General features: G+C 56.7%; 1 protein-coding gene across 7 annotated transcripts in view; it reads left to right on the top strand.

Annotated features, from left to right (window-relative positions):
- ARHGEF10 (Rho guanine nucleotide exchange factor 10) overlaps nucleotides 1-26,125 on the top strand; it is a 93,773-nt gene that overhangs the window by 25,476 nt on the left and 42,172 nt on the right. For 6 of the 7 annotated variants that reach the window (XM_045991635.1, XM_045991607.1, XM_045991617.1 and 3 more), the window contains 9 exons: nucleotides 573-860; nucleotides 3,561-3,624; nucleotides 7,848-7,924; nucleotides 10,007-10,063; nucleotides 15,695-15,858; nucleotides 17,717-17,833; nucleotides 20,296-20,410; nucleotides 23,420-23,526; nucleotides 25,979-26,056. In XM_045991635.1, coding sequence (XP_045847591.1) covers nucleotides 573-860; nucleotides 3,561-3,624; nucleotides 7,848-7,924; nucleotides 10,007-10,063; nucleotides 15,695-15,858; nucleotides 17,717-17,833; nucleotides 20,296-20,410; nucleotides 23,420-23,526; nucleotides 25,979-26,056 — 1,067 coding nt within the window. The remainder of the gene's footprint in view (nucleotides 1-572; nucleotides 861-3,560; nucleotides 3,625-7,847; nucleotides 7,925-10,006; nucleotides 10,064-15,694; nucleotides 15,859-17,716; nucleotides 17,834-20,295; nucleotides 20,411-23,419; nucleotides 23,527-25,978; nucleotides 26,057-26,125) is intronic. The other variant, XM_045991642.1, reaches the window with a different exon arrangement.

Genomic DNA, 26,125 nt, shown 5'->3' with positions numbered 1-26,125 from the left:
TCGCCCCGACGGCCGGTGGGATGGGCGCGGGGGCCGTGGGTGTCTGGGAGTGGGACGGTCGTGACCCTTCTGGGGCATGAGCCCAAGAGACAGGTTTGGCTCTGGCTGGGGTCCCTCGTTTCTGCTCCTGCCCCATGTGCGCGGGGCGTTGGGGGTGTTGGCCGGCGAGAGCGGCCCTGGCGCCGAGTCCGCGGGGACGTGGAACGGGTCCGGGGTCAGCGCCGTCGGGTGAGGGAAATCCGCTTGGGTCTCGGAGGGGGCGCCGTCGGCTCGGACTCCCCGACCAGGGGGACGGGCTGGGGTGAGGCTTCCTGTCTTCGTCCCTCACAGCAACCCCTCCACGTCGCTGGCCCCCTGAGCTCAGGCGGCTTCTCGCTTGCTCGTCTCACAGTGGAGGCCGCACCGGGAGCTGCCAGGCCCCGTGGGCGCGCCCGCCCCTCCGATGCCCCAGAGTTGGGGGCGCCCCTCAGCACCCCAGCTGTGGGCGTCTCCTGGATGGCCCAGTGTTGCCTGGGCCCCGGGGGGGCAGGTCAGCGGTGCCCCCACCTTGATGCATGTGTGTTTGCCTCCAGGAGGTGAGGTTGGGATGGGGACGGACACAGACGCCCCGGCAGAGGCCGCCGCCCTCCAGGCCCCAGCGAGAGTCAACCCCTACTCCGTGATCGACATCGCGCCCTTCCAGGACGAGCAGCCCTTGCCCCCGGACGCGGACGCGGAGGACGACGGCGGGAGCCAGCCCGTGCCCAGCGGGTACTCGGTGCCCGTGCCCTGCGGCTACGCCGTGCCCTGCAGCCTGCCGCTGCTCCTGCCCGCCTACTCCAGCCCCGTCGCTGTCCATGCCGAGCCCCCGCACGAGGAAGGTAGTGCCCCTGCTCCTCTCTGCACACCGCGGGCCGTGGACTAGCCTTGTCCCTAGGAGCCGTGGTGCTGGGTGCTCAGCGAGAGTCGCCAGAGCGGACCAAGGCGGAGCTGTCCCTGCACCTGCTGAGGCCTCAGGCACTGCCACCCCTGCCGCGGGCACAGGTGTCCAGGCGCTCCTGAAGGCCCGGCACTGTCCCCCCAGCAAGTGTGGTGTGTTCTGTGCACAGTGGACCCGTGAACGCAGCCCGCTGAGTTCTCCTCTCCCTAAACACTGTGCTCTGTGTCCCGGACATGCCACGGGGACCCAGGCAGAGGGCTTCTGAGGGACGAGACACCCCCAGACCCAGAATTGTAACTTGGATTACGTGAGGTTTCAGTAAACGGGTTCTTTCCTTCCCGGTTATGCACAGTGGAGACACAGCATCTTTAAAGAGAATCTCGAATTTACACTGGGAAATGCACGAGGTTTTCAAGGTTGACGTTTCCCCCCATGTTTTCCTGGTGTCATTGGCAGTGATCTCGGAAGTTCACCACGATCCACGATGCTGTCTGTATCTTGTAGCCCAAAGACTAAGAACGATCTGAAAATAAGGAAGTAGATGATGCAATCAAAAAAAGATTAAGGAACATGTTCTTATGTTAATTTGCTTATTTTCAGATCGTTTGGTTATTTTTAATAATTAAATACTAATTTATTCTTAAGTAGTTTAGCGTACTTAAAAACCCTTGGCTGCTCTTTGTGCCGTCCTCTTGAGCTGTTAATAAAGCCCTATCATAACGAACACTGTGGTAAGTCCCCAGAGCCAGGAAGACAGGTCTGATTGTCTCTTGAGCCTTCAAAGACAAACAGGTGCACCAGACTCTCCGTTGGGGTCATGGGAAAGCCTGGACTTCGGGGGAGGCTGGTGTCCGAGGCCTGGACCTGCGCTGCCGGCCTGCCGTGAGCTGGCCAGCTTCTGAACTCTTTGCACCCTGTGGTTCTCCCATGGACCTGGGGGTGCCTCCTAGCTGTGCCAGGGCTCAGGCCCCCTAGCACGGAGGCTGCCCCATCTGGACCCTCAGAAACAGGAACAGCCAGAATCCCTTCTCTTCCCTGCTGCCCAAACCTATTCTGAAGAAAGCCTCTGAGGTTCCCCTTCTGTTCACTAGTGGTCCTCCAATGGCCAGCAACTCACAGTGCTCTGCTGCTTGGCATGAGCTTCCAGATCTTTCCAGAACAATAAGAGATGAACTGCTAGTGTGGCCAGAGAGAGAACTTGCAAGTATGCTTACTTCTCCTGACCTCTCCTCATCAAAGGTCTCGTGTCTGAGCACGCAGGAAACCGGGTGCGTCTCCTTTCTTGAAACGGGGAGCACAGGGAAAGAACACGTCATTTTGGGTGGGTAGTGAGACAAGGCTTGGGTGGTGTGCATTTGGGGATGGGGAGTTGTGCCCTTGGCCCAGACACGGGGCCACAATCGTGGTGCGCAGCGTGATTGCTGCCAGTTAATGTCTTTCTTCAGCACTTTGGTAGCTTTGTCTCTTGGGAGGTCCTGGGGGTCGTTCTCCAGGGCCGTATGGTGTGGTGGAAAGAGCAGAGTTTGGAAGGGGCGTAGGGCTGAGTTCAGATCCTGACCCTGCCTCTGACCTGACCTGTGGTCCATGGCAGATGCCTACCATTCGGTGGCCTTGAGAACACGGTGAGTCCGTGTCCGTGTGGCTCCGGCTGCACCGCTGGGGAGTCCCACCCCCGAGGAAGGGCAGTTGTTGGTAATGAGCAGGACCAGGGGACCATTTATGGCTGAGGTCTCCACGCTAGGTACACTGTGCCCCGCTTTCGTGGACCGCAGCGTACCGTCGCTTCTTTCTGAAAGGCGTTTTGTGGACGGTGTCCTGGTGTGGCTGTTAGCGCCCGTCCTCAGGTGCGCTCGTGGCCTTTTGTCCTGAGCTCATCACCCTCTTGGTAAGCCAGACCCAGAGGTGTGAGAACAGCTGTCGGTGGAGACGCGTGTGACGGACTCTGTGTGTGCGTGTGCCCACGTGTGTGCATGCACGTGTGTGCGTGAGTGTGTGTGCGTGAGCGTGTGCGCACGTGCATGAGGACGTGAGAGGTTGTTGTCAGACACCGTGGAATTAATTCCTCCCGTGAGATCTGCGGAGGCCGCCATGAATAGTCCCAGTCGGAGATTCCCACGCAGAAGTTAAGGGCTGAGAGGAAACAGATTTCTTTGTCGCTCAAACTCGATTTCTTTGGGGCACTGCTAATCCCGGCTGTTTCAGACGGCCTTTGTGTATCGCTTTTTACTATAATCCTATTTTATTTTATTTTATTTTAATTTTATTTTTTTTTATATATATATATTTTTTATTTATTTGACAGAGAGAAATCACAAGTAGGCAGGGAGGCAGGCAGAGAGAGAGGAGGAAGCAGGCTCCCTGCGGAGCAGAGAGCCGGATGTGGGGCTCGATCCCAGGACCCTGGGATCATGACCTGAGCCGAAGGCAGAGGCTTTAACCCGCTGAGCCACCCAGGCGCCCCTATAATCCTATTTTAAATACATTTTATCTAAAACCTGAAAAGCCTTTAAATCTGTCAGTGAATCATTTCTCTGGTAAGATAAGCTTATTGAAAAAATATAAAAGCATTTTAAGGATAAAAATCCACTTTCTGGGCATTTTACCCTAAGCCTAAACCCACTGAGTTTTTTCTTCCCTACAGAAACTCAGGAAGCCGCGGAAGACGGCCAGTTTACTTCTTTACGTTCCGAGGATCCAGCAAGCAGGTACCTCTTCTAACCTCCGTCCGTGCCCTGAGTTCATGACCCTTTCCTGAGATGTGGAATGCAGCCGTACGAGGGGCTGGCCTGCCCGCCCTCGGTGCTGTGAGGGGACCGGCCAGGCGCGCCCCCAGCCCGAGACCCTCCCTCCCAGGTCCGGGACCGCTCGCTGTGTCTTCTCTGCCCCCTGCTGTCACCCGGGCTCCCGAGATGCAAGGACCCCACAAGCTGTCCCTCGTGTTCTGGGGAGACAGGCCGTATGGGGGCACAGGCAGGTCGACCAGGAGCCTGCGGCCCTCCTCGGGCTCCGGGTGCTTTAGCGTCAAAGAGGGTCTCAGTGTCCTGTGGGGGAGGGGCTTTTCACGGCGTCGGACCCGCCTGGCATCCAGAGTCCCCCAAACTGATCTCATCGTAGATCTCTCTTTCCTGCCACTTGCCTTCCAAGACGCTGTTGTCTGCGTGAGATGCCCAGGCAAATCCCCTTTTCCTGGCGAGCTCCTCCTCCCGTTTCGGGACCCCTGCGCGAGCACACGTGCGATAGAACGGACGGCTCTGTGCCCTCACTCTTATTTCCTGTGTCCCCTCTGCTGCTGGACGAAGGGTTTTCAGGGAGAAGGACCAGGTTTACCAAGGCTTAGCACGGACGGTGCTGGGCGCGTGGTCGGTGTGCCCATGGGCGGTTGCCGGGCAGCCGTGCTGGGGGAACCACGCACCACGCCTGTGTCGCATGTACTACTGTGGGTTTTGGCACATTGTATCATCCGTCCCCAAATTGTGTTAGAATCTGCAAACGTAGTATTCTGCCATTTTACGTCTACAGGCCCGCGGCCTCTTGTGCGTTCACGCTGCCGTACAAGCGTCACTACTGTCTGCTTTCCGAGTCTTTCATCTTCTCAGACCGAAGCTCCCCGCTGGGCGGTAATTACCGTTCCCGTCCCGGCCCCAGAGAGCGTCCGTTCCGCGCTGGCCTACGAGCTTGCGTGATCCAGCTGCGTCCTGGAGTCCGACTCACGGCTGTTGTCCCCGTGTCGGGCTCGTTTCCCTTTGGGTCACGTTCGCAAGGCTCCCCGTGTTGCAGGATGCGTCAGGGCTGCCTTCCTCGTCAAGCGGGCACTGGGGCCCGAGCAACCGAGTGCCGGCTCCCGGCCCTTCGGCTCTGCCCCTGGGGGCAGGACGGCCTGATCTCCGGTGCAGCCGGCCCTCTTCTGCGGGGCGGCGCCGGTCGCATGTCCGTCAGCGATGGAGTCCTGCCTTCTCCGTAAGATCAGGAGCTGATTTTCCAGTTGTAAAGAGTATAGTCGTACTACTGAGTGGGAAAGGTCCTCGTGGTGGTTTTGATGTGCATTTCCTTGATGAGCAATGACACGGGGCCCCCCGCATGCCTTTGGTCCGTTCGTGTGTCTTCTTTGGGGAGACGCCTTCAAGTCCTTTACTTATCTCCAAACTGGTTTTTGTTGTTGAGTTGTCAGTGTTCTTTATTTGTTCAGCATTAATTCGTTGTTGGGCAGTGATTTGTGAACGTTTTCTCCCGTTCTGTGGGCTGCCTTTCACTCTCTTGGTACTTTCCTTTGTACAAAAGTTTTCGATTTTGATAAAGTCTAACTTTATTTTTCCCTTTCGTATTGCCTGTGCTTTTGGCGTCCTGCCCAGCAAAGGGCCGGCAAGTCAGCGCCGTGCGGCCGTCTCACCGTGTTTTCTCCCAGGAATTTCGTGGTTCAGCCCACAGGCCCGAGTGATGTTCCGATGGTGGTCGGGTCTGGCTGATTCGAGGTGTGCTTACGGCTCTCCGGCCCGGCGGTCCCAGCCCTGGGCTGCCAGGGTGACGTCCCCGGCTGTCCTCGTGAGCCTCTTTCGGTCTTTAGTTCTGTGCATTTTTGCTTCACTTACTGGGGCCCCTTAGGTGGTCGTGCGTGTGTTTCTAATTGTTACATCTCCGGTCGTATGGAACCTTCTATCGATTTGCAGTCTCCTCCTTTGTCTTCTGGAACCTTGGATGAGTGAAAGGCCCTTTCGTCTGAGCGGCGTTCACCACATGGTGACGTGTCTTCCAACTTAACTGGTTTGTGTTTGGTGTCTGGTGTGCGTGTTTGTTCACTTTGAGCCTCGTTACTCGGATCTTCCTCTGCTCAGCATTTCCTGAGTGCCCGGCGCGTGCTGGGCATCCGAGACGGGAGAGCAGGTGAGCCAGTGTCCGCACAGGCATCGGCAGAGCGGACGGCGAGAGCGCAGGCTCCCGTCTGGGGCAACCTGCCCGCGCGCAGCCGGGTGTCCTTGGCCTTGGCCTGTGGTGCTCAACTCACTTGACGTTTCCTTTCGGGCAGCGGGCTGGCCTCCGGAAGTAGGCGAACTCCTCGCCCGACGCGCGGGGTCTCTGGAGAGAGATGCACACCTGCATGGTCTCTCTACCTGGGTGACCTCGCGAACGTTGCCCGCTGCGCCCAGGACCCTTCGTGAGGACCGAGGACGATGAAGGACGCGTGGGGGGCACGTTGTCCTGCTGATGTAAACTTCACTTTGGGAGCGTGTCTGCTGAAGGACGATGAGTTGACCCAGAAGGGCGTGAAATGACTGAGAGGCTAACCCTGACCTGTTCTCCAGAGCGCAGCCTTGTTCAAACATGTGGAAACACTCAGGAATTGTTAAAATATCATCTGTATTTGCTTCCCATTTTCTTTTTTTTTTTTTTTTGCTTAATGTTATTCTGATGTAATTTTCGATGTAAAAGGTGTAAGAATTTTCTTTTAGTGTGACAAATTCTCCAATGGAGTGCAGGACTTACCCAGTTCTAGCCTCACGAGCGCCCACAGGGCGTCCTCCCGCGCCTCTCGGTCTTGCAAACATCGAACCGTTCACGAGACCTTTTAGCAAACAAAAATGACGATAATGGAAGAGACCGTCCTGCGGTGACACCCCCCATCTCTGTCATTTACTGTGAAGTGTGGCATCAACTCTCTGATTCTTTCTTCCATATGGAGGGTCTCCAGCGCGTCCCGTGTTCTCGGGGTGCTGACCCCGTGTTCCAGGGTCTGTCCCTTCCCGTGAAGGGCTTTACGCGGCGCTGAGTGTGTGTTTGCAGCATGCCCCCGAGACCGCGTGCCCCGAGACCCGAATTGCAGCTGCGTCGGTGTTCTCAACAGCTGCCCTCTCCTCGAGGCGGCCCTCCATCTGTGGAGGGAACCTGATTCCTTCTTCCAAGTAAAGCATTGCCACGGCTTCCATCACCTGCGAAATGACACCCCGTCCCTCTGTGAGACCCCGTGGCTTGGCCCCTGGGGCCCCGCGCGGTGAGCAGACCGCCAGGTGTGCCGTGAGCAGTGTTCACCTCTGGTGGCGGGTGTGATGTTGCTTTCTCCCGCTAACCTGTTCCCGGGGTCATGAGGGCCCGTCGGTCACTGGTGTGGCCTTCCAGTTGGCACCGTGTGCGGCATCTCACAGAAGACCTGGCAGGGAACGGAAGACCACCAGGGTCTTCTGGAGCAGGGGCTTCCCGTCGTCTTCTGTCTGTGGTGCTGGGTCCTGTGCCGTGCGAGTGGTGAGCCTCCAGAGGCATCATCAGTAGCTCGGAACGGAAGCTCGAACTTGGGCTCTGTGTTGAGAAGCCGCAGCTGGGGTGTTAAACTGGGGACGGGCAGATCAGGACCCGCTGAGTGAGGGGCAGAAGCCTCCTGCACGTGTCCGTGGGAGCTCCCTCAGCCTCCCAGTGACTGGTCTGGGGGACTGAGAATCCCAGGGTGACTTTGACGGAAGGCACAGCTGGGGCCACCCACACGAGGGCAGTGGGGTCACCAGATCTATCCCTGACACGTCCTGGGCCCGGGGATGTGAGCTAGGGGCAGGGGGTCCCCTGCCCCGGCAGATACAGGGCAAGGTCACCAGCACCTGTCACTTACTAGAGGAGAGTGGAACAGAGGTCACTAGCTTTTTAAGGGCTTAACTCTAAGTGTCGGTTTTACAAGCTGCCCTGAGAAAGTGGAGCGGGACGGCACGGTGGGAATCCCAAGCTTGGGTCCTTCAGACAGGTCCGGACTGCGGGTGTGGGCAGGCGTGTCACACCGTGAAACACACGGGCAGCAGCTCAGAACACACGAGGCTCAGCCCAGGGCACCCATGATGCTATCTGGGGAAACCGAAGGGGTACAGACGGGGAAGCAGGGGTACCCTTGGGGACAGCCTGCGGCCTCATGACGGGAGTGTCCACTGTTGTGATTGTGTGGTTTGTTTTCTCTTAGTGACGACCGGGCGCACAAGGAGGACAGTGCCCTCGCCCGGTGGGCTGCGGACCCGGCCAACACCGCGTGGATGGAGAGTAGGTACCCACACCACCAGGAGCCGGGCGGGGCCCCCCGGGGGTGTGTGTCTGTCAGGTTGGGCTGATTGTTCCCGTGGCCTCTTCGGGTCGAACACTTTAGAAACGTCTTCATTTACCCCAAGTACTGACTGGTGCTGTCCCCGGCTCCCCGCAGCCCTCCTTTCCCTCCCGTGGAACCCCTCTGCTCACCTCATCCCTGCATGGAGTTGCTCCTCGTTATTTCTTCCTCGCACAGTGTCTGGGTTTTGTTACGACCGTCCTCTGTTTGGGGACTGATGCTTTGACCCGGGCCCATAGTCAGCAAGTCACCATGGGACATCAACCAGATAGGTTTCTCGGGATTCTCACTAAGATGCTTTTTTGTGCTACCATTTTGAAAAGGGGGTGGTTGGCTGGGGGGCCGGGTAAGCCAGCCCACTGTCTGGATGGCAGACCAGATCTTCTGGTCCACGTGTGGTTTAGAAAGCTGAGCTATTTTTAACTACGTGTGATTTTTAATTTTTAAAGAAAAGTAAAGATGGCTTTTCTAATTATCTCTTTATTATTCACTGGCTCACTAATTTCTGTTGTCATTATTTTATATGATCAACTTCCAGGGAAGAATTGTCTTAACCGTCTCCTAATTATTAAATTATCTCCCAGAGTGTGTTGTTCTGGTTTTAATTATGACATTGTTGAACTTCTGCTAGGGGCTGCTAAATTGGGTTCATTACAGGATGAAATTAATATCTTCCAATTCTCTAGAGAATTTATTTCCGAAGTAAAATTTGTCTGACTTTCCCCTGTTACTCGTTTTATTACATCAGAGGCAGCTAGTTAGAATAACGCACAGGTTAGGTGCGCTAAGCTCTACCACAGTAAAAGAATCTGGGTATAACATTTGATTCCCCCAAAACTTCACCTAATAGCCTCCTGTTGACGGGAAGTCTTTCTGATCACGTACACGGCGCACGCCTGTACTCTATGTACTGTATATACAGCATTTTTGTGATAAAGTAATCTAGAGAATAGAAAACGTTAGAGAAATCATAAGTACGTGAGAATACGTTCGCGGTGTGTACCTCAGACGTCAAGAACAAACCTGCTCGTAAGCGGGCTCACACAGCCCGCAGCGGTGTTTCTGGGGCCCGCGGATGCGCGTCCCTTGCGTTCTCTAACAGTGTAGAAATGCTCATCACGATGTCAGTTAATATGACAGCAAGAAGGCAAATGTCCATCATGGGGGGGCCTGGCAGCAGCAGGAGAATAAGGACCACCCTGAATTACCTCCCCCCGGCATCCCCCCGGAAAGTGATAATGGCTCAGTGTCAGAGGAGGGGTTCTGTGTATCGACCTCATTTTCTTGTTGCTGTCTAGCCGCCGGGAACACCGTAGCATGGTCAATTTCCACGTGCGGCCGCACTCACGGATAGGTAAATGCATTTCCGGCTTCACCGCTGTCCTGTACGGGACCTGTACGTGCTCCTGTACGGTGCACAGCAAGTAGTTTGCCCGTGGAGAAGCCTCACTTCTTCCTAAGACAACTTGTTACAGTTTCGGAGGAGATGGATGGTCCATGATACAGTCGGAGAGATTTTATCCTAACAGGCGAACGTTCGCACCCTTGGCCGAAGCCTGCTTTTCCTAGCCAGTGGTTCCGAATATCCCGGAATGATCGGTTTATTTTCAGTTTCCTTTCAACAGAGCCCCGCTTGAGCCTCCCTTCATTCCTGAAACTGTGCACACCACCGTTTCATTTTTTGCGTATCACAGCAACTTCTCAAACTTAAAAACATTTTTAAAGGGCCACATAGAGATGTGTGGATGGACCCAAAATGATGGCCTGTGTTGGCCTGGAAAACACAAAACTTCCTGTCGGCGAGTGTCCCAGCTGGGTCAAGTAGCGGGTCGTCCTCCATCCTGAGAAAACATCCTGTCCCAAAAGCAATGGTCGTGCTCCCGTGGGTCTCACGAATTAGCCCTTACCAACCGACTTTCGGAGTAATTACAGCCTCATAGGGGACTGTGGGCGGTCCTAACAGTGTAAACTGTACTTGGTGAGTCGGGTCAGGTTTTCACGTTCCCCTCTTTGTATTCCAGATCCAGAGGAAGCCATTTATGATGACGTGCCAAGAGAGAATTCGGACTCCGAACCAGGTTTGAATCGTCTGTGATCGAGTTTTAGAGGGTTCAGTTACCAGTGTTTCCCTCTGGGTGTAAAAAAGCACTAGTTAGCCTGCACACAGTCTGTAGACGCGCGGCTCACGTGTGTTTCGTGGTCGTGTTTTGTACGTTGTCTAGTGTCTCCTTGGTGCCATGCAGTGGGTTATTGGTCTGTGCACACAGGTGTGTGTGCTTCTATTATAGGCCTTTAATGAGGGTGATTGACTAACATAAAGAAGCAGAAAGGTTAAAGATGTGAAAAGTCGGGATGGAAAGGTAAAAACATGGAAAGTGCCAGCATATATGTAATAAATGATTTAAATGAGAAAATAGAAGAAAGGAGTCCTAAAACTTTTCCAGAATTAAAGAGCGACGTAGGTTCTCAGATTGCAGAAATACAAAGTTAAAGCCAGGTCCAGCCTGAATCCATACCCTGGCACATGCACTTGAAACCGTGAGCACAGCTCAGTCCACTAATTCCAAAACACGAGCGTAAGAAAAGAGGGAAACAAAGGCAATATCAGATAAAGATTGGGGAGACTGACTGCTAGACTCTAAAAACAATTTCATGTTGCATGTCAAGGAAAAGGTACTGAGCTTAACGAGCTGCAGAGAGAACAGAGAGCAAATAATGACTTTGTGAGCGAGTCTAAGCAGGCAGTGAGGAAGACAGCCCAGTGGTAGTGTTCCATCCCCGAGTGTGGCTGCAGCGTGCAGCTAAAGCCCTGGGCAGGGCACCGGCCATCTGGGGAGGCGGCAGACTGACCCTCGTTTCTGCCGTCTGTGTGCTTCTCAGGAAGAGGGTGTGAATAATGATTGTGTATGTCTTGCGGTGATAGTTTGGGTCTGCATTTATGGGCAATCACTAAGAGAATAGAAATAGGTTATTTCACTTCCAACCCAGTAGAGAAAAACTGAGTCTGGGTTGTAAGAAGCAAGAAAATATAAAATAAGAAAGGAAGAATAACAAGAAAGCAAGAAAATGTAAAATAAGAAAGGACAGCGAATAGTATGAGAAAAGATGGCAAAACTAGTCCGAGGATACTGCTGTTTATAGTAAATATAAATTGAGTTCAATTGGCCATAAAAGAAAAAAACCCAGATCTTGGGTTGGATAAATTCACAGAGCTAGGCACAGATTTTAATGAGAGCTGAATACGGATACAAAACATTTGTAAGTAAATGGATGGAAAAAGAAATACAAGGCCAGTTCCAACTAAATATAACAGCCAGTATTACTCTCATATACTGGATGTTAGTCTGTAAAATGTTAGGCATAGAGACCTTCACAAGAGAGAACTGTAACCATTCTAAACTTGTGTGCTCCTAACAAGACAGTCTCCAAACATATAAAGCAAAACATGACCGAGATGTAATCGGCCGTAGTTAAGTATGGGATCGGAGTGGGAGGTTTTAAGAAAGCTCCTCCCACTGTCGTGGATACTGGATGTAGAATTAGTGAACTGCAGGAGAGCGCGGTATACTGTCTACGGAAAGATCCCGTATAGAATCCTGAAGCTAATCGTTTCAGAATGCGCTTTTTTTCCAAACGCCTGGAATATTGTAAAAGTTATATAGCATTCCTCAAAGCAATTGTGAGTAAATGCCAAAGAATTAGTGTTCATGCCTCAGTCTCTGATTTTAAAAAAAATCAACAAAAGGAAACATTTTGAATATTAAAAAAAATAACACTAATATCTAGCTCATGGATAAGACTGAACACAGGATGGAAATTAAGAATATTTGACTTGAATAATAGTGAAAACGTTACATAAGTTTTTATGGGATAGTTTAAAATAATGAATTGTAGATATTGGCATTTGTTAATAACAGAAGATAGGAAAATAATGAGCCAGCATCTAACTCCGTTATATAAAAGACTAGCAGAGGGAACTCAGAGAAAATAGAAGAAAATAAAAATGGTAGGGGCACCTGGGTGGCTCCGTGGGTTAAAGCCTCTCTGCCTTTGGCTCAGGTCATGATCCCAGAGTCCTGGGATCGAGCCCCGTATCCGTATCTGCTCTGCTGAGCAGGGAGCCTGCTTCCTCCTTTCTCTCTGCCTGCCTCTCTGCCTGCTTGTGATCTCTGTCAAATAAATAAAAATCTTTTTTAAAAAATGGTAGCAGCAGACGTGATAAACAGAAAACAAAGAGACAATAGAAAGTTATCAGCATAACGAAAGAACAGTTCTCTAAAAATAATATGAAAGTAGACAAGCCTCCGGTAATGTTGGGGAGAAAGGATGTTATTGGACGGAGAGAGAAGCAAGAAGGGAAGGAAAATGGATCAGTAGAAACTCATAAATGCCATGAAGGGATTCTGGAAACAACTTGGTATCATTCAGTTGCAACACTTGGACTGCATCTGATGTAGAAAATATGAATGCATAATGATTCCTGGTCTAGAATTAATTGCTTAACTGATGTGCCAGACAGCCCACTGAGACCCGTGTCCTCGTCTCAGAGTGGCTAAACCATCAGGTGACAGGCAGTTCCTCTGCTCTACACACAGTTCCAATGGACAGTAGAGGACAGGAGCAGGTCACTCCTGAGGGTCTCAGTAGAAGCTTGTAACCCCCTTCACCCAAAGGGGTGATGTTGAACATCCTAGTGAAAATGTAAAGAGATAAAATCCAGCAGTATCCCAACAAACAAGCAAAAGCCAACCGTGGCCCTTTAGATTTGTCTCAGGGGTTATGGATCCCTTAACACTAGCAGGTTCTTTTACCATCTTTTCCACGGGAATAGACTAATGGACATAAACCTTACTCCCATCTCAAGGCATGCTTATAATGCACTTGGTAAGATTCAGTCACTGTCAAAAGCTCCTAATAGAAGGAAACGTCCTCAGGCTAATAAAGGACGTGTCCTTGTAATCCACATCCAGCGTACTAACTGGTGAGTTAAAACACGTGGTAATTTATTCATTCCTCCCTGTTTGGACGCTGCCACACACTGAGCACTGTTGCAGGTTCAGCTAACAGACTCGTTCTGCGCCCCAGATTCCTACGTCGAGGGAGACACACACTTAACATTTGGGCCCCTTCAGAAATCAAACAAGTGTTTCTGAAGGAATGTGCATGCAGGTATTGTATTTAAACGCATGCTGCAAATGAAGTGGGAATTGAAGACTGGTTTCTGCAAAAACAAGCTTGAAGTTTATTTTTGGGTAATTTATGCATCCAGGTACGCCCTTCCCAACCCAGACAGAGTGATCTGGGGCCTCCCAACACCAAAACACCAGCAAGAGGTCTACCAGTAGTCTCCCTAGGGAGGGTGCCAGCCATTCTGGGTAGAGCCAGCCGTGTCCCTGTGAGGACAGTGCCCTGTAGGGCACCGATGTGTATGGTGTGTGTGCTTCAACTCCCACGTCAGCCAGCACCCTCCCTTGTTAGGATAACAGATGGTCCTGGTCCTCTCGGTGGCCCTTTGCTCTTTGCTTATTCAATGTTTGGTGGCACGAAAGTTTTGAAACAAAAAAACAAAACTTCAGGAAGACCTAGCTAATGTGCAGATGGTGATACAAACTGGTGGTTCCCTGGCAGGAGTGTTTCCTGTAGAAATTTTTGCCCATGTCAAGGACACGTGTGTAAGGGTGCTTGTCTGTGGCATGATTTGTAAAGAGCAGAAGAGGTGGGGAACACAGTGGCCCCACACCTGGGGAAAGGATCCATATATGGCAGAGAATTCTTACAGCAGACCATTGTGCTGCAGTTAAAAATGAGTAAGTGACGTGTGTGTATATATAAACACACAAACTTACAACCACACATGCTTAAAAGCAGGGTTGAGCAAAAAGCAAGACCCCCAGGGGTAGGGTGCAGGTACCTTTACGTTGGATGGGCACCTCTGAGGTCAGTGGACGCCCGTGGGCCGGGACTGCTTCATGCTGACCTGGGGGAGGGCACAGGGCTCTGGCTGTGCCTGGGTTGCTTTGTGCAGCTGCTCCGTGGGAGCAGGCGCTGCCATGGCATAGGTGGGGCCCGCACACCTGCTCCGTGGTGCTCTTTGGTGCACGTGGAGTGTTTGGTAATTAAACACATTCAGTGAAGATGCCACTAGATATTTGAGGTTCCCTGGAAGCGTAATTGCAGAATTCAGGCTGTCCGGGACCTCGGCCGTCTGGTGAGCCGCGGACACGCAGATGTGTTCGAGGGAGAGTGGAGGCCCACGTGCTTTGTGCGAAATATGGCCATTGAGGGTGCAGTTCCGTCGCAGCCCTGGGAGGATAGCGGACCCTCACACCGTACAGGGGGGAGCATCTACATATTTTTAAATTGCGGCCAAGTGCACACTGCGGGAAACTGACTGTTTTAACCAGGGGTGAGCACACTTTTTAGTGGCATGACGCGCGTTCATGGGCTGGTGTGGCCACCCCCAGCGCAGTCCCGGCCCGGGGCAGGTAGCGAGGTCGCGGCCCAGAAGAACTCAGCCGGTGGACCAGCTCTCCCTTTACTGGCCTGAAGGAGGAGCACGTGCTCCGTGGCTGCCTTTCCTCTGCAGCATCAGAAAGTGTCCCTCTGTGCATCCGGGAACTCCGGAGGGCCTCACAGCTCACCCACCGTCAACCCTCTGTGGTTCACGAGACGCCGCGGAGCCCTGGAAGCTTCCCGTGTGCAGGGGACGCCCAGAGAGCACTGTGTATTGCAGAACGCGGAGCAGAATCGCTGTCACACGTCCTGACCCCTGAGCGCTAACGCAGCTAAGATAAAGGTGGTCCGCTGTGCCTGGGGTGTGAGAGCTCTCCACTGGTAATTCAAGCAGAAATTACTCTTAACGGGTCGTTTATACTTGAGAAAGGTCGTCTGAAATCACCATTTATGCTCACGTGTTAATAAGAGAAGCCAGAGCGACGTTTCATTCTCAGAAGCTCCCGTGCCCTGCAGCGCGGCACTGAAAATAGGAAGTCCATCTGCGTTTCTTTGTTCCACTGCACATTTTTGTGTTAGGGCGTATCACGGGATCACTTTTTGTGAATCTGTGGTCTTGGCACCTGTTGGAAAGGACGCGCATTAATTAATTCATGATGAATGTCAGGACTTTGTCCTTGCTGTGGGCGTACCGGTGAGGCAGCTCGGCTCAGTGAGCTCCCTTTTGCAGAATAGATTACGAAGTAAGAGGTGGGAATTACAGCCTTTGGAATTGTTAAGGTAAGGACCCCTCGTCCCCGTGTTCGGTGGCTAGACTGGGCTCTCTACTGACGGCAGCATGTTAAACGCATTTTAAACGCAGTAAACGTTGAAGCGCAGACGTGTCAAAGCATTGCTGGCAGCAAGGCAAGATTCACTGGTTTCCCGTGGACTTCCTTGTTGTATTTGCACCTCTCATCCGTGCGTCCACCGTCCACTCCTCTGTTTATTTCCCTGCACTTATCTTCGTATGGCCAACAGGTTATTTGGTACAATTCTGGTGGCTTCTTACAGACCAGCGGCCCTCAGTTTGCACCGGGGGCTCACGGGGGCTCACGACCCCTCGTGCCGCTGTCCCATCCCAGAGGTGCTGCTGGCCCTGGGGTCTGACACGCTTCCCGCCCCAGCTCTCGAGGCTAGGGGAAGCCATGCACACGCACAGACCCTAACGAGCCAATTCTGCTTTTTGTATTTCGCTGTGGCCTTTTCGCCCTCAGATGAGATGATTTATGACGACGTTGAGAACGGAGAGGAAGGCGGAAACAGCTCTCTGGAATACGGCTGGAGCTCCAGTGAATTCGAAAGCTACGAGGAGCAGAGTGACTCGGAGTGCAGGAACGGGGTCCCCAGGTCCTTCCTGCGCAGCAGCCACAGAAAGCAAGTACGTGTTGGGGCTGTGCGAGGGGCAGCTTAGCACCGAGCGCCGTGAGCACGAGGGCACGTTGCACCCGTCACGTGTCGCTGCTTCCAGTGTGGCTGCGCTTAGCGTGGGGGAGGGGCAAGCGGGAGCGAAGGGGGCCCCGGCTTGCGTTGTGAGTGTAGCCGCAGCGCGCGTCCTTAGAGACACATCAAGATGGCCCCGGGGACCACTGCCCGCGTCACCTGTGTTGTGCACAGATGGTCACGGCGTGCCGGGCACGCGGAGCGGACGGCCTCGGTGTCTGTGAGACGCCCGTGCTGCCGAAGGACTGAGCCCCGGAGCAGCCCCCTCCTGTCCTGAGGGGAGTGTGCGTGCACGTGCGTGTGCCTCCTGGGGGGGTCTGGGGAGGAGCTTCAGGGGCCGGAGTGTAAAATCCAGGGCTGGGCGGTGGCCCACGGTGGCCCCGGGTGCACTCAGGCGGACCCTCTTCCTGAGACGCGTGGTCTCCGGTGGTGTGGCTGTGCCGTTGGTGAACGGGGTGATGGGCACTCGCTCATGGCCGTGTCCGCCCGTGTGAGGTCGCGCGTCAGGCTGCAGGCACGCGGAGGCGGCCCGTGTGATAGTGCAGTGCGTCACCCGCCCACCCGCACCCAGGGAGCAGAGTGGCTGCTGGGTTTTCGGCTCTGGCCACTGTGTCTGTCCGGCCGGCCTGTGGTTACGGGTCACCTAGCATCCTCGTACTCTGGGGACGGCTGCATGAAGCTCGGGAGAACCTACCCCTTCAAGAAGGTCGCCCGAGCTCCTCACAGCGTGACAGCCGCCCCCGGGACTGCTGGAGCGGCAGCCAGTACAGCCGACACCAGCCAGCCGGGGGACCGCAGCCGGATTCCGTGTGCACCCGCCTCTCTGGCTTAGGGCTGGGTTAGGAGAGAGGAGAGCGCGCTGCGGCTTCCTGGGTCAGGTGCCGCCGATGAGCCTCTCACGCACTTTCTGAGCTGAGACTGCCCCCTTGCCTGCTGGGTGGAGCCCGGTTCCCTGGGCAGATGCCCCGAAGCGCCGAGGGAGAGGCTGCTCCGCAGCAGGTGGACAGCCCACAGGGTGGCTTTCGAGTGTGGGATGACCATGGGGCGTCCTCCTCCCTCCCCTGCCCCAGCGTGGCCACGTGCTGGGGCGGCCGGCAGCACGGCCAGCAGGAGGGACGGGCCGTGGGAAGGCCCAGGCGTTCTCGTTCTAAGTCGTGGTTTAGAACGGCTCGCCGAGCGCTCTTGTGCTTGACAGTCAGCTCAAGGAGGCCGCACTGTTGAGGGAACATTTGCAGCAGGCGTCTTTTCCGGGGTCGGCACGGGGAGCATTTGCGGGGAAGCCCTGAGGAGGCCTCGGTTTCTGTATCGGAGACGCGCGACCCCGTGGGCAGTGCTTGCAGGAGCCCTGCCCTTCCCCGGCCCAGACGACGTGACGTCAGTTGGAGACTTAGAAGTCTGTGCTGCCCGTTCCCAAATCACGACACCCTGTATGTAGGGCAGTCTTGAACTCGGGTACCTTCTGCCTTGGCGCTGACACAGAAGGATAATTTTATACCTTTTCTACTTACATGTTGGGTCATTTTAATGTCCTCAGAATGCACGGGAATGAGGTCCCAGAGGCTTCAGTGCCCGTGCTCGCTCTTGTCGGGCGTAGAAAAGTCCCCGGTCTGGCCCCTCCTTGCCCCACATGTTTGACTTCCCCATTTGTAGCTCCCGGGGGTCGGTGGGCCAGAACTAGGGCTCCCGTGGGGCGTGGGGTCCCCCAGACGCCGCCGCCGCGTCCTGCCAGCGTAAGACTGTGTCTCAGGACGGGAAGACACGCGTTTGTGAACAGCTTGTGTCTCTTTGTGCTGTAGCTCTCCCATGACCTAGCGCGTTTCAAGGAGCACTATGAGAGCAAGATGAGAGCTTTGATGGCCACCGCGGTGGGGGCCGCAGAGATTCAGCAGCTAAAGCAGAGGCACGAACGGAAGGTAGGGCGGCTCGCGCTTTGACCAGCTGCGTGGGTCATGCGTGTTGGGAAACAGGCCGTGCTTCCCGGAGAGGCCGCACGGCAGCGATGTTGGCTCTTCCTAACCATCCTGGTTCCCAAAGCGTGGTCCTCGGCTTCCAGAGGTCACCACCGCCCGCGGAGGGGCTCCCACTGGTCCCGAGATGCTCTTCCCCCTCCCTCCCGTCCGTCTCGGTCTCTTACACAGGGATGCGGTCTCTTACACGTGGACGCGAGTGTCCCCCAGGCTCCATTGGGTGTCACTTCCCGGCCTGATGGGCAGGATCCCGTCTCTCAGATGCTGGAAAGATTCCCACACGTGTGCTACCGCGCCGCCTATCGGGCCGTTTGGGAACTACAAGGATTTTCCCTGAATGTGCGGCTTCCATGACCCAGGACAGGTTTTATTATTTCTAAATGAGTGTTCATTGAAGCTTGATATTTTTCTCAACGTTAACTCTCCGTCCAGTCAACGTAGACCCGTGAAGGCCAGGTGGACAGAGCTCACGGGGCCCTCGGCACTTTTACGAGTCTAAAGGGCCCCTGAGACCCGGGCTCGGAGCAGCTGGGTTTGTGCGAGGTGGCGGCCGTCCCCGGAGCTGTGTTTTAAAAGGGCACTGTCAAGTACTGCTCACGTCCACGTCCCGCGTCCTGCCGATGTCCTGTGGTTTGTCCGTGTGTGTGAAGTGGCGTCTAACCGAAAACAGACGTTTACCTAGAAATGTCTTCCATGAGAGTCTGCTTGATTCCAGAGTGTTCTTGTGTCCTGGGCTTCCCCGAGTAGGAGCAGGACTCTGGGAGTCTCAGCCCTTCTTTCAGCTCAGCCTTGGTTGGTTCCTGTGCAGAATGTAAGGCAGCAGGTCATGTGGGAGCGTCTGGCGCCTGGCGCGATTTCCCAGAGAATCGTGAGCTCAGTCGTTGGTCACGGGGCGGCGTGACGGAGGCCAGCTCGGTGGAGGGGTTTGGAAGCAGGTGCGCCGGTGGGGAGTGGCAGGGGTGAGCAGAATGCGTTTGGGAGCAGGGGGGGATAACATGGTATGTAGTTAGGGCCAGGCCAAGCTGACCCCCTTCATCCAGAAAGAAGCAGGCATGAGGACGGGTTGGGGGCCCTGGCTCAGCTTCCTGGCTGCTGGGACCGGCATCGCGGCTCCCTAGGTCCTGGGGCTTCACTGCTGCTCGAGGACTAGGTGCTGTGCAGGCTGGTCCCCTTCGGTCGTGTTTGCAATTCTCTGATTCTCGTCCGGGGGCCCCTGACTGGGGCCTGGTGAAGATGGAGGCTTAGCCATCCAGCATGGGGTAAGAAGGAGGCGGTCTGGGTCGGGAGACGAAGCAGAGACGCCTCGCGGGCAGATGGGCCGTGGAGGGTGCGAGCCGGAGGGCCCAGCAGCTGACGCAGGGGAGATGGTGCGGTGAAGGGCACGTCCCCAGGACGGCAAGGGCCGATGCGGGAGTCAGGGGGCTGCCGTGGCCATGCCCTGTGGAGGCCGGAGCAGGGTCCCGTCTGGCGAGTGTGGACATGGCTTGGCTGCAGCTGGCCGAGGCTCGGGGACTAGAGGACAGTCAGGGGCAGCCGGGGTCACAGTGCGTGTCCGACACCAGCGCACGCCCCCGGGGAGGGCCCCAGGCTGTGGCGATCCGGCCCTCGGTGCAGGGAGGTGGAGACAGGGTTGCAGTGTGTCTAGTGTCGGAGGAATCGCTGGGAGGACCGGGCGGCGGGCAGTGTGGAGGTCCCTTGGACCGGACGCTGGCTTGTGGGGAGGGGGACATCTGGGTTTCTCTGGAAGAATCCCTGAGAGCCCGGTGGTGAGTATCTCCGATCTCAGAGTTTTCAAGAACAAGGAAGGTGAGAAGCCAGAGCAGCTGGCCGTGGCCTGGAGCCCTGATGACCGGTGTGTGCCGCTGGGCTCTGGGTTCAGGGAACCGGAACCCCTACACGGCGCTCTGGTGGGAAGTGGGGCTCTGGCTTCCCACGGGCTGTCCTCCGTCTGTGACCGCTCACGCAGCCTGCGTGCACCCCTGAGCTGATGGCCCTGCCTCCCAGGGAGCTCAGCAGACAGCCGGGGGCTGTGTCCTGTGTGTGCACTGGGACCCGGCTCTGCCGCGTGACTCTGTGTGCCTCTGACACCTGTGGGGCTGTGAGTCGTCCCTGGAGCAATGGGACCGGCCTTACGCGTGGCGGGTGGAGGAGGGGCTGCTGGTTCAAGTTCGCTTTTCCTTCTTTCTTTTCTGTTGAGCACACAAAACATGGCCCAGGCCACGCATGCACACACGCGTGCACACGCACACCACGCACACGCAGGCACACAACACAGCAAGCGAGCTCTCCCTGATCACAAAGCCAACCCGAGGGGACGTTGTGATGCTTGACAGTATTCTTTTAAAATCACAGCAGCAAGTGGGTTTCTGTCGACGGTGCTGCTTCTCACGTTTTCCCCCCTCTCGCAGATGCAGAAGCTCATGAAGGCCGCCAGGGAGGGCACGAAGGACGGACTGGAGAAGACGAAGGCCGCTGTGAAGAGAGGCCGCTCCCTCATTCGGACCAGGTCCTTCATGGCTGCAGGTGTGTGGCCCGGCTCGGGCCGATGCCGCAGGCCTCCTGGTCCCCTCCGTCCCGCAGCGGCTTGGTGCTTCTGCCCCATGCTTGTCGCTGGGGTTTGACTTAGCCAGGCCACCTGCGTCTCCCCTCCCGGGGCAGGGAGGGTGTGCTCGGATCTGTGCAGTAGCTCAGGGACCGACACACACGCAGCGGAAGGGCGAGTCAATTCTCACGGCTGGTGGACTCCACTTCTCTTTCCGTGGTCTCTCAGCACACCGGCCCTTCCTGAACCCTGCCCTGGGGCTTCACTCTCTGCACGCCCCTCAGAATTCCCTCCGGTGTCTGACCTCAGTCAGTCTGCATTCTCTGCAACTTTATTCTTTTTTTTCCTTTAAGATTTTATTTATTTATCTGAGAGAGAGTGGGTGAGAGAGAATATGAGCACGGTGGGGAGGGGAGTGGCAGACGGAGAGGGAGAAGGCAGGATCCCCGCTGAGCTGGGAGCCTGAGCCTCAAATGCAGGACCCTGGGATCGTGGCCTGAGCTGAAGGCAGACGGGTCACTGCCTGAGCCATCCAGGTACCCCGTCGTTTGTTCTTAGCAAGGTGTGACCACGGACGGTCTGTGGACGGAGCGTCGGTTCTCGTGTGTTCGTGTATTTCCACAAAGACACGGGCTGAGAGCGCTTGTTCTGAGCAGGGATTTTAGGGACCCTTTTGGCGGCGAGGAAAGATCGGGGATGATTCCTGAAGTTTCAGGTTTTCTGAGGTTCTCAGCCGGGGGCAGGAGCCTCTCTGTGCGTCCGAGAGAGATGCGGCATATGGAGGCTGCCGTGTGGACGCTGTGGACCGAGGATGAGATGTCTTCGCACCCCTGCGCTCTTACAAGGCAGCCGGCTACCTGCGCGGCGGCCACGGGTTACCTGCGCGGTGGCCGGAGCACCTGTTCCAGGAGCGGGCGCCGGACCCTGATGGATTCCTTCGCAAACACGAGCCTGTTGCCGGCACAGATGCTCTAAGAGGCGTTCCAGTGCACGGTAGCGTTTACTGACCGCCGTGCTGGGGGGCACCGTGAAGCCACGCCTCCTTAAGGAGCCTCCTCGGGGACCGCGTGTCACGGCATCGACATGCACTAGACCCTCCTCCTACGCATTCTAGTCCTAGTGAAGTTTTCAGCGTCTTGAAACAAGATGCGGGAAGGGGGTCAGGAGCCCCGGTTGGGGGTTGGGTTCTGATGCAGCGTGTGCCCTGGGGAGAGGCTGCAGCGGGACGGCACCCCCAGGATGAACCCCTGCACCAGGGGAGGGGGCACCACAGGCAGGTCTGACAGGTGCCCAGGCTGGGGCTTGGAGGCCCACCCTACACCCTGACCTGGGATCTGCAGGCCAGCACCCAGCACGCAGGACAGGTGGGAAACCCCGAGCCGGGCAGGGAGACTGTCTATGGGGACCCCTGAGGGGGTGGCCGCGGGTCAGGTACATCCCCAAGCCCGACGACCTTAGTTTCCCAAGCTGCGAAGTGGAAGACGGGACTGAGTGGTGGTTCTTACACCCAGGCGTCGTCGCGAAGGAGGTGGGAGCTTTTAACCCCTCCCACGCACCCGGGCTCAGCGGCCCTGGGACTGATCCGTGAAACCCGAGGGGGGTTTTGGATACCGGAAGGTTCTGTTTCTACTTCTTGTTAAGACTTTATTATTTAAGGTCAACTTCAGATTCACAGCAGCATTGAGCAGAGGGCGCAGAGATCTGGGTACAGCCCCTCCCACGCAAAGGCCCCGAGCCCAGCGCCCTCACCGTCGTGGTGCGTTTATCGCCTCTGATGGGGCCACGCGCCATGTCTACGCATCTTCCGTCCGATGGGCCGCGTTCTGTGGGTTGGGACACAGGGCTGGTGCAGGTGCCCGCTGTTACCGTGCCACGCAGAGGAGCGTCACGTCCTAAGAATGGCGGGTGCTCCGCTGGCTCTTCCCTCCCTGCGCCGCACACCCGGCGGCCTCTGCTCTTGTCACTGTCTCTGCGTCTTCGCGTTCCCAGATTGTTGGAGTCGGAACCCGGCCGTATGCAGACGCCTCAGACCGGCTCCCTTCACGTGGGCACACGTCTGTAAGGCACGCCCACGTTGGTTCGTGGCTCGAAGGCTTGTTTCTCCGCAGCGCTGGACACCATCCCCTCCGGATGGACCACAGTTAATGTGTCCGTCACCTCCTGAAGGGATGCTTGGCGCCAAGCCCTGGCCGTCGGGAGCCAGCTGCTGGGAGCACCCATGGCAGGCCTGTGTGGGCCCAAGTTTTCAAGTCCTTCAGGTCAGGATCGAGGGCTGCGGGGTCGGACTGTGTCAGCTTCTGTGAGGAGGCCCCCGACTGTCTCCAAAGTGGCCGCACCCCAGCAGCCCGGCTGTTCGCGGGGGCCCCGCAGCTCCGCGCTCCGGCCGGCCCGGGGTGAAGCCCTCGCTGCGGTCGTGGGCCCGTCTCGCAGGGGTGTGGACACCGCGGGATTTTACAGTCTCCTCACGGACGCTTCGGCGCGGCCGGGTGTGGAGCTCTGAATTCGATGGTCTGGGCTCCCGCCGCAGTAGAGCCCTTGCTGTTCCGGTCTCCAGCCGGCACAGCCGAGTGTTTAGAGACGCGCCAGGTTTCGGTCCAAGCTCTCGGCTGTGCTTCATGGAGCGCCGCGCAGAGTCCAGAAGGATGCCCAGTCTGCCTTGGCTTCCGTCGGCGACCGAGCGTGGGCTCTCAGCTGGCTTCGTTTGAATGCGCGCTGCATAGATCAACACGCAGAAGGGTTCAGAGGTGTTCAGAGGACACGCCTGCCTTTTAAGATTAAACTTCCAAGTATTGAAAATTTTAGGTGTCGACGGACGCTGGTTCCTCGGGTGGGAAGGGTATTTTCTGGGCGCGTCCGCGTTTCCATTCAACCTGGCCCTGCGGAACCTGAGCACGAAAGACCAAAGTGCCCGAAGCCGGGATTCGGTGGGTTTTGTTGTTGTCCTCACCACGCGGTAGCATTCTGACCGACCCTTTCCGACTTCCTTTAAGATCACAGATCCTGTCTTGAGGAGGAGCAGAATTTATTCATCGATGTTGACTGCAAACATCCGGAAGCCGTCCTCACGCCCATGCCTGAGGGTCTGTCTCAGCAGCAGGTAGGATGGGGGCTGTGCCGGCCGCTCACGGAGCTCCGTGTCTCCCCGTCCGACCCCTGCCGTCCCCCGCTTGCGGCCCCCATGTGGCCTGGATACGGGCTTCCTGGCCCACGAGTGTTTGGGGCACCACCGCCAGAGTACGCGGGAGGCGGGTGTGGGCGCGATTTATACCGGTTCTGACAGGGCCACTTCAGCGTTGGTAAATGGCACGTACGCAGGCCCCGCATGCAGACTCCGACAACCGATGAGGGTGTCTGTGCGACTTTAGCCTCTGGAAACAGGTAGCAGAGGGAAGAAAACGCGGAGGTGTCGGTGAATGATTCTGGGTAAAAGGAAGAGAAACCTTCAGAGCAGAGTGTGGAGCGGAGCTGGAGGTTCCAGGGGGCCCTTGAGCTGTTCTCCGTGGGGTCAGCGTGATGCCCATCGTGGGGACACGCCGCACGAGGTGGACACATGTAGACAGTAGTGTGGGACGGAGCGGTGTAGTGACCGTGCTCGGGTCGGAGTCTGGACAAAGCTGCCCTGAGCGGACGTCCGTGGCGGTCAGCCGCCCGCAGACTGGGAAGCGAACGTCCCACGGAGTTGAAGGCAGAGCCTGAGCATGGGGCTGGCAGGCCGAGGAGGCGTGTCTGTGGGTGGTGCGGCTCCGTGAGCGAGTCGGCGGCGGAGGAAGACCCAGAGACAGCAGCAGTGTGCCGGGTGTTGTGAAGTCCTCGCACCTCCATCCGTGCCGTACACACATCCCGCGGGGGGACGCCGGGGCTCCCAGGAGGCTGCTGGTGGGGGTGACGCCATGCCCTGGACACAGGAGGGCCCCACACCTGGGCCAAGTCTCTGATCCCCGAACCTGAAATCCCAAATCCTGCGTCCGTTGGTTGGGTGAACCACAAATGCCCTGCTCTCTCCAGGGCTCCCTGGGAACCAGCGGCTGCGATTCCCACGTGGCGCGGTGCTGGCTGTCCCCGTTCACGGCTCACCCGCCGCTCTCCAGCTTCACCAGCTGGAGAAGGGGACTTGAGTTCTTGACAACACCTTCCATGTCCCTTTGAGGTCTGTCTCTCTGGGTCCGCTCACCCCACTCCTATGTTGTGTGCGGCTCTGACCACTGATGGGGTCTCCGTGCTCATTCCTGGGGGACACAGTGTGACTGGGACTTGGGTCCTCTTGTCGGAGGACATGGGGTCCAGTGGTGAGGGGTGAAGCAGGGCCCTCCCTGGTAGCAGGCACGGGTGGGACCCCGCAGGGGACAGTTGTGTAGAGGACGTGGGGCCTGGCCCCTCAGAGTTCTCTCAGGACTGTTAAAAATGTCTGTAATTTCCGGGGTTTGACCCCAGACGTTCCACCTGAGGAGACTTGGAGCATCTGGGGATGAGAACTCAGGAGAGGGGACGGCGGGAACAGGCCGCTGCTTGTCCGGGGAGTGACTGGGCAGAGGGGTCTGGCCTTCCTTGTGGCGCTCAGACCCCTGACTGCAGGGCCTCTCTGCACCCCAGACCCCTCTGTACTGAGTGTGTCCCTGACCTCCTTGCGTGCCCGAGGAGCACTGGTTTCTGTCTTAGCTTTGTGGGTTTGAATGGTCCTTTTTGTGGAGAGTCGCTCCCGTGTCCAGTCGCCCTTTATGGGATGGTGCGGCCCTGGGACGTCCTCAACTGCCAGCTCCCCACGGTGGGCGATGCTGTCCGGCCGTGGCGGGGCGCTGGGCTCTGTGGTCAGCGTTGTGCGGGGCTGCGGGGCCGGGCGAGGCCGCGGGTCTAGAGGCTGATCCTGTGCTCGTTCTTCACTCATTGGCAAAAGGAACCTGCCAGACTCCGTGTAGGCTTGATGGCCCCGCCAGGCGTCCAGTCTTTCTCGGGAACCGCGCCAGAGTGCCGTCCCCCGGGCGTGAAGGACCCACAGCCGTGAGGGCGAGGGGGGCGGCCTTCATCCCCTCGCCGTACCCTCTGCTGCCTGGCTCTGCTCGTTCATGAGCTCTCGAGCCAGAAAGGTCTCTCACCTCGCAGGCCGATTCAGCTTCCGTGGGTTTGCAGGAGCGACGGCTCCAGATTGGTTTGCAGGAACGACGTCCCCAGACCTGTGAAGCCACTCGCAGACTTCGAGTCAGGGCGGGAGCGGCTCTCAGGCTTGACGCGCTTGGGGAGCAGCCGCAGCCCAATGCAGGGCCCGGGAGACTCCACCCCCGGCTCCTGGCGGCTGATGTCACTGCTGCAGTGTGGCCTGTCACGCTGTCCTTACCGTTTCCAATCTGAGGCTGGATCTGTCTTGTGGCCGCCGCAGTGGGCCCAGGAGACTTTGTGCCCACCACTGCCGTCCAGCATACCCTCAGGGCTGGGGCGGGGTCCTTTGCCTCCCGCTCTGAGGATCCGGGAACAAAGCAAAGCTCGTCCTGCAAGAGAAGTGACATTTCCGTTTCCTGCCGTGCTCCGCTCACTGCCGTGTTTCCACGCCTCACCAGGTCGTGAGAAGGTACATCCTGGGCTCTGTGGTCGACAGTGAGAAGAACTACGTGGGTGCCCTGAAGAGGATTCTGGAGGTACGGACGCGGCATGTCGCGGGGGATGCGGGTGTCACGGGCTCGTCCGCCCACACGGGTTCACGCGCG

The sequence above is a fragment of the Meles meles genome, chromosome 2 (genome assembly GCF_922984935.1).
Source record: "Meles meles chromosome 2, mMelMel3.1 paternal haplotype, whole genome shotgun sequence".
Lineage (NCBI taxonomy): Eukaryota > Metazoa > Chordata > Mammalia > Carnivora > Mustelidae > Meles > Meles meles.
The sequence above is the reverse complement of the archived record's forward strand: the minus strand, read 5'-3'. Positions and strand labels throughout refer to the sequence as shown.